Source organism: Schistocerca piceifrons, chromosome X (assembly GCF_021461385.2).
Source record: "Schistocerca piceifrons isolate TAMUIC-IGC-003096 chromosome X, iqSchPice1.1, whole genome shotgun sequence".
In the NCBI taxonomy this organism is placed as follows: domain Eukaryota; kingdom Metazoa; phylum Arthropoda; class Insecta; order Orthoptera; family Acrididae; genus Schistocerca; species Schistocerca piceifrons.
This window is the reverse complement of record NC_060149.1, coordinates 280,626,090-280,644,896: the sequence shown is the minus strand read 5'-3', so window position 1 is coordinate 280,644,896 and position 18,807 is coordinate 280,626,090. Positions and strand designations below refer to the sequence as shown.

At 36.4% G+C, this 18,807-nt stretch overlaps 1 protein-coding gene across 1 annotated transcript in view; it reads right to left on the bottom strand.

Moving 5' to 3' along the window:
- Positions 1 to 5,128: 5,128 nt before the first annotated feature.
- LOC124723073 overlaps positions 5,129 to 18,807 on the bottom strand; it is a 324,337-nt gene continuing 310,658 nt past the window's right edge. The window contains exons 4-7 of the mRNA XM_047248249.1: positions 17,825 to 17,949; positions 16,509 to 16,730; positions 10,149 to 10,254; positions 5,129 to 6,091 (exon numbers count right to left, since the gene is read on the bottom strand). Coding sequence (XP_047104205.1) covers positions 5,866 to 6,091; positions 10,149 to 10,254; positions 16,509 to 16,730; positions 17,825 to 17,949 — 679 coding nt within the window. The 3' untranslated portion in view covers positions 5,129 to 5,865. The remainder of the gene's footprint in view (positions 6,092 to 10,148; positions 10,255 to 16,508; positions 16,731 to 17,824; positions 17,950 to 18,807) is intronic.

The window sequence follows — 18,807 nt, the reverse complement described above, 5'->3', positions numbered from 1 at the left end:
TAAATATAACAAAATATGCTATAGATATAATGGAAGGAAACATTCCACGTGGGAAAAATTATATATAAAAACAAAGATGAGGTGACTTACCGAACAAAAGCGCTGGCAGGTCGATAGACACACAAACAAACACAAACACACACACAAAATTCAAGCTTTCGCAACAAACTGTTGCCTCATCAGGAAAGAGGTAAGGAGAGGGGAAGACAAAAGGAAGTGGGTTTTAAAGGAGAGGGTAAGGAGTCATTCCAATCCCGGGAGCGGAAAGACTTACCTTAGGGGGAAAAAAGGACAGGTATACACTCGCACACACGCACATATCCATCCACACATACAGACACAAGCAGACATATTTAAAGACACAGAGTTTGCTATAGAATGCTATAGAATTGCTATAGAATTGCTATAGAATGCTATAGAATTGAGCTTTGAAGCTACAGCACTGGAAACTAAAATTGCTGGGAATTTATGTTGTGTATTAGGCTTGTATCGATCACCAAATGGTATAATCAGAACCTTCTTTGAACAGCTGGAAGATATAATCCAACACCTCTCAAAAACATATGCTTATTTGATAATTATAGGAGATCTGAACATAGACACAAGTAAAAATACAGACAATACTAAGACCCTATTGGACTTATTGTGCATATACAACCTAAAAATAAAAATAGATAAACCAACCAGAGTAACAGAGCATAGTGAAACTATAATTGATCATGTAATAACAAATATTCCTACATGCTATTGTGACACACAGGTAATAAACTCCACATTAGCAGACCATTTTTCAATCATGATAGACATAAATATAAAGAATAGTGATTCAGTGCAGAAGATATGGGAGATGAGAAGACAGAACCACCCACATAACATAAATCTGCTAAAAAAGATGTTAGAGGCAGAAAACTGGGAAACAATATATGCAGCTAAAGATGCAAACACCAAATGGAACCAGTTTTTTTCTTTATTCCATTATTATTATGATGTTACATGTCCTGTTAGTAAAAGTATTGTCAAACAGCAACAAAAAAAGAAAATCTGGGTGACTGGAGAAGTAATCCATGACAGAAATAATCTGAGAGTGTATTATGACCTATCCAAACAAAAAAATACTGAGGCCTACAACACACTGTATAAAATAAAGAAGAAAGAGTACTGTAGTGTTATCAGAAAAACTAAAGCATCATTCATCAGGATGTCTGTAGATAAGGGAAAGAACCACTCAATAGGTTTATGGTCGTTCATTAATGAAGAGAGAGGAAAAGTAACAAATCGGGCGGAGGACATCTGCCCACTGATGAGTGGGAAAAGCAACGCAAACCCTCTAGAAGTAGCCAATACTTTTAACAGATATTATATTACTGTAGCAGATGAATTAATAAGTCAAAATAAAACAAATGCAATAAGTAAATTGTTAAACCCCCCACATACAAATCATACTATGGTTTTCATACCTACAACGGATGCAGAAGTGTAAAACCTAATAAAACAACTTAAAATTAAACATTCATCTGGCTTGGATGGTGTCACATCACATCTCGTAAAGGAATGCAGAGAATGTATATTAAAACCATTGACACACATGGTGAATGCTGCGATAGAAGAAGGTATATTTCCAGATTCACTGAAAGTAAGTAAAGTGAAGCCAATATTTAAGAAAGGGAACAGGGATGAATTAGGAAATTACAGGCCAATATCATTGATCTCTACATTTGCTAAAATCTATGAAATGATAATAAAGAATAGAATTGTAAGTTTTATAGCAAAGTACAGTATACTTCATTCATCACAACATGGTTTCAGAGAAGGGAAGTCAACAAAAACAGCATCAACAGATATAATTGAGCACATTCTTAATTTACTTGACAGGCAACAAAAGACTTGTGGGATCTTTATGGACCTATCTAAGGCATTTGATTGTGTGAACCACTCAAAATTAATGACGAAATTATATCAGTATGGAATTAGAGGAAAATGCTATGACATACTTAAATCATACATTACAAATAGGAAACAATGCACAGAAATCAGACATACTAGTGGGGGAAATATAACAAACTACAGATCAGAATTACAAACAGTTAAACACGGTGTGCCTCAAGGGTCTGTGCTTGGGCCAATACTATTTATACTCTACGTAAATGACTTCCCTAGCTATATAAATCAGAAACTTATAATGTATGCTGATGACACAACAATCATTTGCACAGCTGACACAAAGGAGGAGCTTGAGAAGGAAGCTCTCCTGACTATCGAAAATGCAAATAAATATTTAACACAAAACAACCTGTTTATGAATCAGTCTAAAACAATGAATGTAGTATTTCAGACCAAGCATAGTGAAAATTATAATATAAATGTTAATGTAAATGGAAAGACTATTAAAGAAGTAACCAGCACAAATTTTTTAGGAACTATAATAGACAAACATTTGGGATGGGGGGAGCACATAGATGCACTGTGTAAAAAGATAAACAAACAGATCTTCATCATGCATAAAACAGCTAAGACTGTGGATGATAAAGTCCTCAGATCAATGTATTATGGACTTGTCTTCCCACATTTGTCTTATTCAGTTCATGTATGGGGAAGTGCACAAGCTGGCTACCTAAAAAGAATATTCACAATTGAGAAAAGGGCAGTGAGATGCATTGCAAAAATACCACCAAGACAGACCTGTAGGCAAGCTTTTGTACACTATAATATTATGACAGTATATTCACTGTACATATACCAAAGCATAATGGCGGTAAGGTCAAGTGATAAACACCTCCTAAATAAAGATATACACAAACACGGTACAAGAGGAAATGAAAATTACTACATGGTAAACAGAAATCTAAAACTGTCTATGACTGCCCCAGAAGAAGCAGGCAAAAGGTTTTTTAATAAACTCCCCAAAATCATTAAAAAAGAAACAGACCTAAAATGTTTTAAAAATCATTTGAAACTATATCTCACAGAGAAATGTATATACAGTTTGAGTGAATACTAAGATGGTGTTTAATATGTTATATCATTACTGAAATGTACGTTTAAAAATTATCATGTATGTTGTTTGGATTTGTGTGTACATATAATGAGAAACATGTAATACCTTTGTATAATTATGGACTATTTCTGTTTAATCATTTGTTTCATTTATATATAATGAAATCAAGTTTGATGTTAATAGCCTATTGTATGACACACCCAATACTCTCAGCTGAATTTTCAGCTGGAGTCCATGGGCAAAGAATAAATAAATTAATAAATAAATAAATTTCAGGCATCTAGTCAATGAATAAGAATGTGACAGACATATGACTGTTCATGACTTAAAGAGCCTTGCAAGTGTATTTATAGGATATAGAGTGCCAGTAGCTGTTAATGAGTTTGCTCCTGTGGGCCCCACACTGCCAATGAAAATACAGAAGTCTTGCACTGAGAGGCCACTATCACACTGCAACCACCGGTAAACATACCAAGCCAAATCTGAACATCAGAAATGAAACCCACACAGAAACAAAGCTGCTCACATTGGGTGGAGAATGCAACATAGGTGGTAATGTGGCAGGGAGACATTATGAGATATGCCACCAAAGTATAGGACACACCCATCCACCAGTAGTAGGATTCAATATTGTTGCATACATGTAAGAGAGAGTTTATCATGTTGGTTGGTTATCAGAAAATTTCAAGTTTTCTCATGCATCAAAATGATAAAAGAGACTGCTGATATCTCACTCAGACATGGATGGTTACTTGATAGACGCTGCTGAGAATACAGACTTCTTTTTCTTGCACCTTTGTCTGACATCTGTGTGGAGTTGGCATTGTTACTAATGGATTTAACATGGTTAATTAAAAAAGAAGCCAGATGCCCTTCCTGTCCCATCCTGTTACCACCCACAGGACAGATTATGTGATTTTTCTAGGTTGGAATGTTTGAAATGAGGTACAGGCTGCCTCATGATGAAAATATGTTGGTTTAACAAGTAAGCAGCAACAACGAAACACAAGCCACTCAAAAGGCTTACACTTGTGTGCTATATGACATTTGTTACTATCATCTGTTAGCAAATTTAAAATAAAAATCGCAGACACTTATGTGATGTCTTGCTGTAACTTTGCTGTAAAATATCAAACAAGTTAAGGGTGTAATATAAAGTCTGTCAGCAGGTAAATATAATAATGTCTTCATGAGAAAAATGTGAGTCCATTTGTACCAAATGACTCATTGCAAAACTGAAGCCATAAATGTGTGTACAGAAATGAAATCTGGTGATCTTATATCTCAAGATATTGGGAACAATCTTCTTCTTCTTTTTCTTGTGCCTCTGACCCACACTGGGGCAGTGTCAGCATGATCATTTATAGATTTGGCATGGTTAATTTTGAAGGGTGGCCAGATTCTTTCCTGTTGCTATCCCCTAACCCCCTGGGATAGAATATATGTACCTCAACTGTCTGCATGTAGTGTTACTCATGTGAAATAGAGTGAAAGTTTTTTTTTCCAAAACGTTTGTGAATCATGTAACTGAGATAGGACTTGGGTACTAGTCCAGTCTTCATCTATTAGGATGTAGGAAACAGCCTAAAAACCACATCCAGGCTGGTTGGCACGCTGAAACCTCGTAGTTAATCTGCCAGGTGAATTTGATGAAGGAACAGCACACCACCTTGTCCTAGAAGTGTCAGTTTAATGTGCATGGCTATCTGCACAGTTATTTGAAACAGTCTGCAAATAATTATATATCAAATAAGTGAATGGCAACCACTTACATATAGCAGACTGATGTGTGGTGTGGTAGTGCTTGTTAGGGTGTCTGTCAGGTTGTGTTTGAGAATGTGTATACTTCTGCAAGAAAAAGAGCAAGAGCTCAAAAATGTTGTGAATACTGCTTTCTGTTATGTGTATCTATGCACCACACATCAGTCTGCAATAGGTGAGTGGTTGCCTTTCCCCTAGTTTACACATTGTTCCATCTAGGAATTTCCATTGCTGTTATGCAAATAAGAATTTGTATTTAGCGTGTGTACAAAATACATTTATTGAAACAGTAAGATGAAACAGTTACACATGAAATGACTTTAAAAAGTATTACAATATTTTGCACATTATATGTTTCAACATATTACTGTAATTTTTCCAATATTCTGAGTAGTGACATTGCATTAAACAATGAATTGTGATATACAACATTACAGGATTTTAAATGTTGTCATATTCCAGTTGAGCTACTTCATCATCCAATGAATGGCAGATATTTAGTATGTTTTTACAAACTATGTCCTGCCACAAGGAAAATGCAACACTACAATGATCTTTTAGGTAATGTTTCATTCTCTTTTGGTGCATTTTAGCAGTGAATTGGAAGCATTTCCAGGAAAGGAAAATGTGATTTTTATTGTCACAAGGAACCACAAATTAATTTTATTTTTTTAAAAAACAAAAGAACATAAAAAGCGAATAAATTGCATATCTAATATGATAGTAGGATGAAGGAATATGTGTTTGGTAAGACTCACAGATACTATTTTTATAAAGAAAGGTGACAGGAATTTTATTCAATGTTTTAGTCTCACAGTGATTCAAATGAAATGGTGGAATTTAGAATAATTAAAATTATATGGGAATCTCTCTCTCTCTCTCTCTCTCTCTCTCTCTCTCTCTCACTCTGTGTGTATGTGGTGGGGGGAGGGTTATTTTACCTTTGATTTTTTTAAAAATTGCTGCAAATATAAGCAACACAAAGATGACAAAAATGCTTATCGAAAACTATAAAATATTGTACAAAGAACATATGAAAAACTTTATGCTATGATCAATACAGGAGGGCTCACTTCATTTATAAAAATTATATTTTTACATTTATTATATTAAAACTTTGTGGAGTGGTAGAGTATTTCATCCTTTGTAGTTTTATTTATAGGTACTGGCATGCTGTATGGGCTCAGGCCAGAAAGTGATGAGCTTCCACCACCAGTTTCCTCTGATGTTGCTGAGCTGGAAAGAACAGAATTTACTTCTTCAAGAATGGATGGAGGCTGCCCAGTGTTTCTTGTCAATGTGCTTGTGCAGCATGGACTAAATGTTGACCTCATACTGGAAAATCAGTTTTACATCAGTACATTTCGATGTGATAAAACAAGCAAACATTATTTTCAAACACTATTGTTGCATAAATGTGATTACAAATGTTTTTACTGCCAGTATTTATACAGAGATCAATGGCACATAGTCCAGTGTATATATCTGATATAAAATATCATTCAGCTAAATAAACATGCACAGAGGCTTTTCATGTATTACAAATTGTGCATGTATGTGATTAGACTGAATTTATGTGCAATAAGCACGTTATTATTACATTTTAAATTTTACACTCCTGGAAATGGAAAAAAGAACGCATTGACACCGGTGTGTCAGACCCACCATACTTGCTCCGGACACTGCGAGAGGGCTGTACAAGCAATGATCACACGCACGGCACAGCGGACACACCAGGAACCGCGGTGTTAGCCGTCGAATGGCGCTAGCTGCGCAGCATTTGTGCACCGCCGCCGTCAGTGTCAGCCAGTTTGCCGTGGCATACGGAGCTCCATCGCAGTCTTTAACACTGGTAGCATGCCGCTACAGCGTGGACGTGAACCGTATGTGCAGTTGACGGACTTTGAGCGAGGGCGTATAGTGGGCATGCGGGAGGCCGGGTGGACGTACCGCCGAATTGCTCAACACGTGGGGCGTGAGGTCTCCACAGTACATCGATGTTGTCGCCAGTGGTCGGCGGAAGGTGCACGTGCCCGTCGACCTGGGACCGGACCGCAGCGACGCACGGATGCACGCCAAGACCGTAGGATCCTACGCAGTGCCGTAGGGGACCGCACCGCCACTTCCCAGCAAATTAGGGACACTGTTGCTCCTGGGGTATCGGCGAGGACCATTCGCAACCGTCTCCATGAAGCTAGGCTACGGTCCCGCACACCGTTAGGCCGTCTTCCGCTCACGCCCCAACATCGTGCAGCCCGCCTCCAGTGGTGTCGCGACAGGCGTGAATGGAGGGACGAATGGAGACGTGTCGTCTTCAGCGATGAGAGTCGCTTCTGCCTTGGTGCCAATGATGGTCGTATGCGTGTTTGGCGCCATGCAGGTGAGCGCCACAATCAGGACTGCAAACGACCGAGGCACACAGGGCCAACACCCAGCATCATGGTGTGGGGAACGATCTCCTACACTGGCCGTGCACCACTGGTGATCGTCGAGGGGACACTGAATAGTGCACGGTACATCCAAACCGTCATCGAACCCATCATTCTACCATTCCTAGACCGGCAAGGGAACTTGCTGTTCCAACAGGACAATGCACGTCCGCATGTATCCCGTGCCACCCAACGTGCTCTAGAAGGTGTAAGTCAACTACCCTGGCCAGCAAGATCTCCGGATCTGTCCCCCATTGAGCATGTTTGGGACTGGATGAAGCGTCGTCTCACGCGGTCTGCATGTCCAGCACGAACGCTGGTCCAACTGAGGCGCCAGGTGGAAATGGCATGGCAAGCCGTTCCACAGGACTACATCCAGCATCTCTACGATCGTCTCCATGGGAGAATAGCAGCCTGCATTGCTGCGAAAGGTGGATATACACTGTACTAGTGCCGACATTGTGCATGCTCTGTTGCCTGTGTCTATGTGCCTGTGGTTCTGTCAGTGTGATCATGTGATGTATCTGACCCCAGGAATGTGTCAATAAAGTTTCCCCTTCCTGGGACAATGAATTCACGGTGTTCTTATTTCAATTTCCAGGAGTGTATTAAGTTCAAACTTGGTATCTAGATACAAAATATGTTAAAATGGCAAAATTTACCATTTTTTCAGAAGTACCAAATAAACCACAGTCTGTAAAGTGTTATTAGTTACAGGAAAATCTCAAGATCACAACACTACAAGCTGAAAATGGGTTTAAGTTTAATACTTGAATGAAGATATGTTTGTTCTGAATTCTAATACAAGTGTGCCAATTTTCATTCAAAATTCTTCATCAAATGTTAGAAAAATGTGTAAGAGGCAGATACAGAATTCTGTTAAGATCAGTGAGTACTTTGAGCATGATTTTGGGCAATATAGCATTAAGAAAAGTCACCATAAGAGAACATTAAATTTACTTTTATTGGAGTAATATGGACACAAAGAAATAATTATGGTACTGAACAAGGGTAATTTTGCTATCAACTAAGAAAACCCTGCATAAGTCTGTTAAACATAAAGAATATGCTGATAATTCTTCTTCTTCTTTTTTTCTTTTCACTAAAAGAAATAAGTGCAAATGTTTCATTCTGCATTCAGGCAGTGAATGTGGAGCATCAGCAACAACTTGATGTTCAAAACTTAATGGAATAACACTTTAAGAATATACCAACTTGTGCTTCAATAAAACACTGGCAGATATGCTTACACTGTATGTTGATGTCATGAAGAGAGAGACTGCAATACAATACTGCCCACTGTACACATACAACAGTAAAGCAAGACACAACAGGCTTCACACCATTCTTTCTGCTCCATGGTCATGAGGCCAGAACAACAATAGATACATTGTTCCCATTTCAATCAAATAGTACTCAGTCTATGTGGATTGTCACATTAAAATGTGTCTTTGCTATTATGCCGAGATGTCATGAACAGAATCCCTTGCATTTAAGAAAACATTGTTCTCTCTACCTGTGACTAATTTAAATGAGAAAGGGAGTCTCTTAGCTTCTTTTTGTATTTATATTTCATAAACTAATGAGTTACTTCTAATGAAGATACTACGGATATAGCTATTCACATAAGTTATCTGATTTTTAATACCTTCAACTTGTTTATAAACCTGTACTAATTACCACATTGTCTTAGTTGTGCACAGAGAGCTGGTTGAAATCTTAGTACTTCTACTTAATATGAGTTTTGTATATCTGCCACATGAATATATGTGTGCTAAAATCTTCTCTTTGTCATTGATTAGTTTAATATTTTCAGGACAGAATGTTTAAAGTACAGAAACATACAGATGGCACCAAGTCATAATATTGTTAAAATTAAAGGTTAAAGCTTACAGACCAAGTGAATGTGTAAAATGAGAGAAAATAAATGTCAGTACATATTAATCTGCCTCAAGAAGCTAGTAAATCACAGGTTCTATTGTTACCTGTCTGATTTACCATTTATGAAGATTTGTGCCCATTTCTTTAACCAGGTTTGTAACTGACGTGTACGGAGTACATGTTTGTATTAAGTATTGAACACATCAGTAACACTTAATAAATAATATCTGTCTAGTTCCAGTACAGAGATTATGATCACATTTGGACACAGTCCCATTTTGGCCATAGTGTACACTCATCAGGATGCACTCACATTCATGTATGTACCCATCTATCAAATACAACAGGTTTATTAATCTATGACCTGCTTTAAAACAATCAGTTGTCAAAATAGCCTCAATTACTTCATGTAGTGCTAAAAATTGAACTGAAAATTGGTGGTTGTGTAGGAATATTAAGCTGGCTGCAATCTCCCAAAATCATTGTTAAGAATGTTTATATCAGTCTAGCCCTTTCAACCAGAGGTAGTTGGATTACTAATATAGAAATTCCTAAAAATGAATTTGACAGGTGTAGAATGATAATAACTCACCCCAACAAGCTAATATGACTTGATTACTGTAGATTATGATACCATTGAAACTAGTTATTGAATCAATGAAGTCATTTTGCAGCTTCTTGGTGATCAACTCTTCTTTCTTTGAGCACAATATTTAGATGCTATGGAGCACTACCTGCAGAAAATATATTCTGGAAGACTATTCTACTGAGGCAACACACGAACAGCATATCTGCCTACTTTCAACAGTAATGAAGCACATCATACTGACATGAGTTTACTTTCTGCCAATTATTGTAGTTCCTTAAAGCATGTAGAACCACTGGTAGTCACACACACACACACACACACTTACAAAATACATACGTGTAGATTGACCATGAGGGTGTGCAAATAAGTTTCTAATTTCATGGTCAAAAACGGTATTATTAATGCCAACATATACAACTAAGAAGGCAAATGAAGTTAAAAAACAATATCTTTCTGTAAAATTAGTGATAGTAACAGTAAATTTCAAACCTACATTGGTTGAACTGAAAGAAGACACTGTTGGTTCGCATTATATGGTGGAGGTGCTGCTGCAGGTCTAATCATGGTTGCCTCCTCTGTATTTGGTTCTCCGTCAGCCTCTGAAATTTGGCACATACTTGAAAGTTTTCTAATAAAATCAAAGAAAATTTCTTCCTCAAACACACATACACACAGCTGAACACTCTGCTCTATTAATTCTCTGTTCTATTAATATCCATGGATACAAGGTTTTTGTCATTATATGTAAATACTTGTGACCAGTTTCTTCTGTTAGACCTGTTTACAAACACAGTAAAACATTGAAGCCTGCCATGATAAAAAGGGTTCCATATAAAATATTACTTTAAATGGTGATATCTTTAGTTAATGGCAATGTAAGTCTACACCTACACCTACAGCTATTTATTATGGCTCTCACTTACTTGAATAATATTCTATAATGTGTCAATATATATTTAATAAAAATCTTCTTTGTAGAGTGACTGCATTTTCCCAGTATCCTACGAATGAACTGAATGAAGTTGATAACCTGATTTACCTATAACTGATCCTAAGTGATCGTTTCATATATCCACAAATTTTTACATCTAGGTAGCTGTACGAGTTGGCTGATTCTAAATATGGCTCACTAATATAATAACCATTGGATGTAATGTTGCTGAATTTTGTGAAGTGCACAATTTTAAATTAGTATGTAATTATAGATAACAGCATCCTCTACAAATAGGCTGAGGTTACTACTAATAATGACTGCCAAATCACTAATACACATTAACAGCATGGACCCAAATACATCTCCCTGATTCATGCCTGAAGCTACTTCTAAATCTGTTGATGACACTCTAAATCCTCCCAACTATAAGTCCTCCATCCAGTGACAAATTTCATTTGATATCCCCATATGACCATACTTTCTTTAATAAATATTGGTCTGGTACTGAGCTGAAAGCTTTTTTGAAGTGAAGAAATATTGCATTTACCCAATTGCCTCAATCCAAGGCTTTTACTGAATCATGTGAGAAAAAGCAAAACTTGAAGTTTACATGACCAATGATTTTGGAATCTATAATGTTTGGTGTGGAGGAGGTGATTCTGTTTGAGATGGCTCATTTAGTTTGAGATCAAAAGATGTTCTTAGATTCTACAACAGATAGATGCCAGTTACATCAGATGATAATTTTGTAGATCATTTCTGCTACCCATACTGTAGGTGCATGTGACCTGTGCTTTCTTCCAACTGCTGGGTACTGTTTTGTTCAAGTGACATAGCATATATAATGGTTAAAAGAAAGAGTAACTCAGCCACAAATTCTATATAAAATCTGACAGAGATTCCATATGGCCCCAAGGCCTTCATATGTTTAATAATTTTAGCTGTTTTTCAACACCACTGACATAAATATTTATAACTTGTGTCTTTGCTGTGGTGTGGGAATTAAACCACGGCAATACCATTGAATCTCCCTTTGTAAATGTAGATTTGAAAATGGAATTCATTATTTCTGCTTTTGCTTTTCTGCCCTCAGTTTCAGTTCCTGTGTCACCAATGAGTGTCTGGACACTGACCTTGCTGACAATGACAGCCTTTACAGACAATCAGAATTTCCTTAGGTTTTATGAAATATCTTTCAAAAAGTTCCTGATATGACAGTAATCAGTCAAATGTGTCTGATTTAGCATCTTTCTGTCTCTAGCCGTACACTTTGCTTTGTAGATATTGTACAGTAGTCACAGTTTTCATAGAAGTTTCAATTGAGAGTCCATAAACTATTCTAATAGACATGTATCTATCCAGGCCTGGACAACAATTTTTTTAACTGGATAAACAGATTTTCTACATGCTCCAACCAAGAGATAAAAGTTTCAAGTTTTTCCTTGAGATAAGACACTGCTGCTTCTTTCTCCACTTTACTAAATATGTAATTGTTTCTATTTTTTATTACCTTTCATACTTAAGTAATCATTAGTGTTATAATTGCCTCATTGTAACTGATATCTGTTTCAATGTGAACATTCTCCAAGGGGTCAGATCATTTTGTTGCCATTGAATCTACTATATTTTCATTATAATTAGGCTTCTGAACTATGTGTTCAAAAGAGTTTTTAGAGAAAGCATTTACCAGTGTTTTTCAAGATGTCTTACACCAACCAAAATTTTCAAAGTTGTAAGTATTCTTACCTACTATTGGGTGATTAAAGTTTCCTCCAATGACAACAGAATGAGTGCAGGTACTCATGCTAGTGAGCTGAGGTTTTGTTTAAAGTTTTGTTTACATTTGCAAGTGAGTCTGTTGAATTTATTAAATTTCAAACATAAATAAAAACTCATCAACTGTCCTGGATGGAGTAAGTTTCAGAATATGCCTCTACACAGGTCTTATGATATTCTTGCATTATCATTTTGCATTTACAGTCATTTGCAGGGTCTGATTTCCATTAAAGGCTTTAATTTTATCCCATCCTCCAACCATCACTCTGCCACTACCATTTTCTAGTCCTCTGCTCCAAGATCCCAATCAGTGGCATGTACATAACTTTGTTTGCTGATGACACAAATATTGTTGTAACAGACATAAATATGTTATTGCCAGCATCTGCAACCAGAGTTTTGGAATACATACAAAACTGGTTTGAACAGAACAGGTTAACCTTAAATATATCAAAAACTAATTATATACAATACAGTAAAACAAAGTCTCATCATGATGTGAATCTCAAAATTCAAAATAAACAAATTGAAAGGGTAGCTGCCACAAAATTCTTAGGTGTGCTAATTGATGAAAATATAGACTGGAAAGCCCACATTCTCTACCTCACTAATAAGTTAAGCTCTGCTTGCTTTGCTTTATGCATAATTAGTACTGTGTGTAGTAGAGAGTGTAGCAGAACTGCCTAATTTGCTTACATCCATTCTGCTATCGCCTATGGCCTAACCCTCTGGCATTATAATAAAGCAAACATGGAAACCATCTTCACCTTACAAAAATGAGCTGTTAGAATAATTTCAAACAGTAAAAGGCTAACAGCTTCCAAACAGTTATTTCAACACCTAAATATTCTACCCTTACCATGCCTCTGTATAAAAAAAGTGCTGTTAATATAAAAATGCACACTGACAATTACAAAACCATCTCAGATCTTCACTCATGCAATACAAGAATGTGCAATGACATCCACATAAAAAGAGTAAACAAGGCTTTAACAAAAAAAATCAACATTCAGGGTACTATTTTGTATAACAAACTTCCAACTCAACTAAAAGAAATAAAAACATTGTCTACATTCAAGAAAGCAATATTTAAATTCTTAATGACCAACTGCTGTTATAGTATGAATGAATATCTGCAGTAACCCTGTAGCAAGTAATTACATTCATTTACTATATGTTAATAGTACCATAAATCAAATGCTTGACACAGCCTCAGTGTTAATTTTTCTGAGCAAAAGCGTTAAATCAATTATTTACTTGTAATGTATTTAATGTAAGGATCCTTCTCATACTTTTATATTATTACAGTAATCAAAGTTGTATTGCCCAAAAATATTGCGATGGGTACAATGGAACCATTGTATTATGTAGGAAACTGTACACCCTTATTTTCTTTTGTTATACTATGTTCTTTGACAAAATCCATACAATGTACATTGTTGCTGGATGAATGTACTACTACTACTACTACTACTACTACTACTACTACTATTACTACTATCCTTTCTGCCAGTAATCAATTTGAGTATTAATTTATGCATATTCTTTGGTATTCTATTGCATGTCATTCTCTTTAATGTTTTATCTGCTTATTCCTTGCTCATTCTACCTGTCTCTTTAAGGATACATATTTTCAGTGTCTCCCTGATATCTTCATTTCTTATTTTGTTTATCCGTGGTACTCCCACTCTGGTTCTGTGAAATTTCATTTCACATGCCTGTTTGATGCTTAAATCTTTCTTGTTCATTCTCTAAGTTTCAGAAGCACAGGTCAGGATAAGTGCACAGTAGAATCAATATATTATTCCCATGGTCTGCTGTGGGACATCTCTGTTCTCCACCAAGCTCCTGATACTTCTGAGAGCTGGCCTCTCTCTCTCTCTTTTTCACTTCCTTGCCATTTCTTCCATTTGTTTCCACTATACTTCCAAGATATCTGAAGTTATCAAATTTTCTTAGCTGTTCCCTTGCTACCATAAGTCCTGATGTAGTTATCCTGCCACTCTTCCTGGCCACAATAAAGAACTCTTTTTCACCTAAAATTTAATTGCATATAATACAGTCATGTGAACAATGCATCTAATTGCTGCTCAGCTGCACCTTCCCTGTTCCTGCAAATTATTAGGTTATCAGAAAATGCCGCAACCTTAGTTTTATCTTCTCTGCCACCTTGTATGTTATGTTATACATGACAACCACATGAAGTAAGGATGAGACTGTACTTCATTGTTTTAAGCCCCATCTCTGCTTTGACCATGCTGTTGCCTCATCTCCTATGTCAAAATAGGTTTTACTTCTGCGATGCATTTCTTTCACCCCTGTCAACTGCAAATTTTGCACACCTTTGTTTTCCAGCACTTTCCATACCTTACATTGGCATGCACTTTCCCAAGACTTAGGAAGGGAATCAGCAAATCTTGCCCATACTCACAATGTTTTCTCCTGTAGCTGACTTACCATGAATATAAGGTCAATTGGTAACCTCCGCAGCCTGAAGCCATGCTACTGTTTCTTCATTTTCTTCTCAGCTTTGCCCCTTATTTTTTCCTTGAATTTTCTCAAATATTTTGCACTATGACACATCACTTTTTTCTTATTCCTTTTCACAAAGACACGGACCATAATTTATTTCTTCCAATTGTCTGTAATTATCTTCTCCATTGAAATTACCCTTGTCACATGGTATAGTCACTGCTTCCCTATGATTCCAGATGCTCTTGCTGATGCCGGTGATGTCTTATCTACACCTGGTCCCTTTCCTCCATCCATAGAGCCCAGTGCTGATTCTTTTTCATTGGGATTCTACTCCCCAGCTACTCAATATGAATGTATAGCAGCTTTGAAGTGTTCTTTCCACATTACTTTCAGTTTTTTCACTTATTTTTCTTCAATTTACATCATGCATCAGTTTTCACCGATACCTATCTTCTTTCTCTTCATCATCCCATACAGTAGTTTCTAGTAGATTTTTCAGTCTTCCTCAACCATCTTTGTTCATTTAGTTCCTCCTCACCTCTGCTACTGTTTTCTTGGTTTGCTTCTTCTTGGTATCATATATATCCCTTGCATTTTGTGTAATTTGCTGAAACCATAATCTAAATTTTCTTTCTCCTGTATGGCTTCTTTCACTCTCTTATTCCACTGAAGTGTTTGCTCCTATCCCCTTATGTTGCTTACTCTTCCACAAGCAAGGGTTGCTTTAAACTTCTCTCATTCCTCTTCCATTGTTCTGAGTTCATCTGCAGGTATGTTGTACTTACAGCACTGTGCTACACTGATTAGCACAGTGATCATGTAACAGTATGGCACCCTTTTTTTGTTTGAGTAATATGTTTTGTTTCATTTGTCCATTTATCCGTGTTTATTAAATTTCACACAATATAATAATATGCTACTTCAAGGAAAACATCCAACATACTTTGAGAATCATAGTAGAAAAGGCAGTATTACATTGTTATATTGTCACGTAGAAGAGGCTGTAATTAGATGAATGATGAACACTAACTTCACTTAATGAAGGTTTGTTCAGCACTTGCACATTCAACAGCGAGGAATGAACTGTCTCCGGCCAGAACATACACAGTATATATGCAGCTAGAGAACATTCCAGTACTATGCTTCTTGACATTTCCAGATACTTCTAGAATGTACTTGAACTGAATATAGAAATTAAAATTGTATAGTCTAAGTGAGTTTTGAACTCAAGACCCTCCATGCAATATTTTAGTATCATAACCACTACATCACAGTGCTACTCAGCTTCTACTGAGACAATATGTTATTTAATAGTGTCTTGAAATAAAAGATCTGCTCTATATGATGTTTCTTCCACTCCCAAGGAGACTATCTGTCTGTTTCTCCTGTGCAATAAATTTTGTCAATGAACTGTATCTTTCAACAACAAATACCAGTTTGTATTACCCACCTTTAAAGGGTGTTATTCAACAAATAAAAGATGAACTTAAAAATGCAAAGCTGTTTTTCATTATTTGTCTTCATTTCTATCCAGAAGACTTATCATTATAACCTTTCTGTCTTAAATGGGTGATGGCTTGAGTTGCTTGTTTGGTACAGCAGAGTTAAAGTATTTTATAAAATTTATTATATACTACACCAATAAGAATAAAAGATAAATGAACTTACTCTTAATTCCATGATTTGTTGCATTTTTTGGAGATGGGAAGGAGAATGTATGCCCGTGAGCCATAGTTACTTGTGGCCGTCCGTCAGTCATAGCTCTTGCTTCCAGGTCAACCAGAACAGCAGTATCCATGGGAACATTGACTAGACTGTGTTGGTTTGATAAGGAATACATGTTGGCAACACCACTAGTTGTAGATGAACAGTGGAGCTGATACAACCGTCCTGAAATAACATTAAGTTATTGTCCAAGCAGATCATTCTACATATTTTGAAAATCTAGAAGATATCCAGTGCAAGTATATAAAGACAAGTATCTTCTAATAGTGCACAGTGTTATGTAATGGTGACACTGTATATCTCTTAGTTAAGTAGGAAGTATGTTATCTTAGTTTAAGTTAGTACATCACACATTTGCTACGTTCTTTGCTTTGTTGTCATCTGTATAATAGTAATTGTCTGTGTGTATCCATGCATTACTCAGCAATCCAGTACAAAATACAACACACACTACTTTCTCTTGAGACAAAGAACTATAATACAACATAAAACTGAATAAACTTGTACATCAAGGAATGAAGGTAATGATTTACTTCATACATACACCAGAGAAATTTTATACATACTGCAGCAGATAAACTTTTATGCATTGAAATGGTTCAGCAAATACTCTTACTGCTAAAAGATAAGAATGGAAGGATGAAATATTACAGACTTTTTTTATTAAATGTTATAATGGAAGCCATAAGGATAAAATATGATGAAAAGGTATTCTTTACAGAAATTTCATGTTAATCCAAGTGTTTTATGATACACTTTCCAAAGAAGCTTCAAAAAGGAATACAGATGACTTCAGGAAAACATGTTATTGCTTCATTTGATTATTACACTAAAGAAGTTATGTGCTGTTGCACTCTAACATTATAGTAGACTTAACAGACACAATGACAATGAAACAGTTGGTCCAAATGGCTCTGAGCACTACGGGACTTAACATCTGTGGTCATCAGTCCCCTAGAACTTAGAACTACTTAAACATAACTAACCTAAGGACATCACACACATCAATGCCTGAGGCAGGATTCGAACCTGTGACCGTAGCAGTCGTGCGGTTCCGGACTGAGTGCCTAGAACCGCTAGACCACCGCGGCCGGCAATGAAACAGTTGAAATAACTGTTACATATAAGAAAAACTAAAGGATTCATTTTACTAAGAGTAACCTGGACAAGGAAATATGATAAGTTTAAAAAAAGGCATCAAATGGACATCAGCAAATAGAGAGATTTCCAAGCTACTTTGCAAGGAGTTCCATTCTTACCAGCATTGGTGGCAGGCTGACGTTTCTTGTAAAGAATACAACAGGAGCAGTAGAAACAGCTGACAATTATAACAATTACGATGGCAGCTAGTGCTCCAAAAATGACACCGAGTATCAATGTGAAACTGTAAACATGGATAAATTAAGCAGTAGATTAGTATTTCAGATATATAAAATGTAATTAAAGATTATGTAATTAAGTCCTTTTCGTAATTGGTATATTGTACTTTTGAGGTTCCAGTGGCTCTCACACTGCCATTACATTATCTTAAGAAGGCATAATTAGGAACAATTTTAGATGAATGATTTCAAAAGTTTCGCATTCCACAATAATAATGTAACCAGCAACCACAGTGAGATTTAGAGCATATTGACACGTAGGTTGTAGCCTCAATTTGTGCTCAGGCATTGTGTATCACAGGCTTGTTAGGCTCTTTGCTACAGATAAAGTGGAATTACAAATGCTATGGCATCAATTAATAAGCATCCCATTGAAATTTAGTGGCATATAGGAACTGCACCTTCCTTGCTTATATCAAATCAGAAATAACCACAATAAATGTCAGTTATTAGTTTGTGTCTAGATTTCGTAATTTTAGAATGTAGTAACCTGAATCTTCAAGGAAGAGCTAATTAATTCCTGCCTCATCGTGCAAGCAAAAGAAAAAAATAGGGCTGTAACTCTGCTAGCCAACTGGGCTACCACGTAGATGTTAGAACAAATCAGTTTTTAACTGTCCTGTGACAAAAAAGTGCACAAAAATCAAAATGGTGTCAGTTTTTAATAGTCATGAAACTGGCACAAGACATGTTCAGTATGCTGTCTGCAGTTTTCTGCAGCCAAGCAAATTGGTGCAGTGGGTAGCACACTGGACTCATTTCAGGAGGTCAATGGTTCAAACCCACATCCAGCCATCTTGATTTATATTTTCCATGGTTTCCCTAAATCACTTCAGGCAAGTACCAGGATGGTTCCTTTGAGA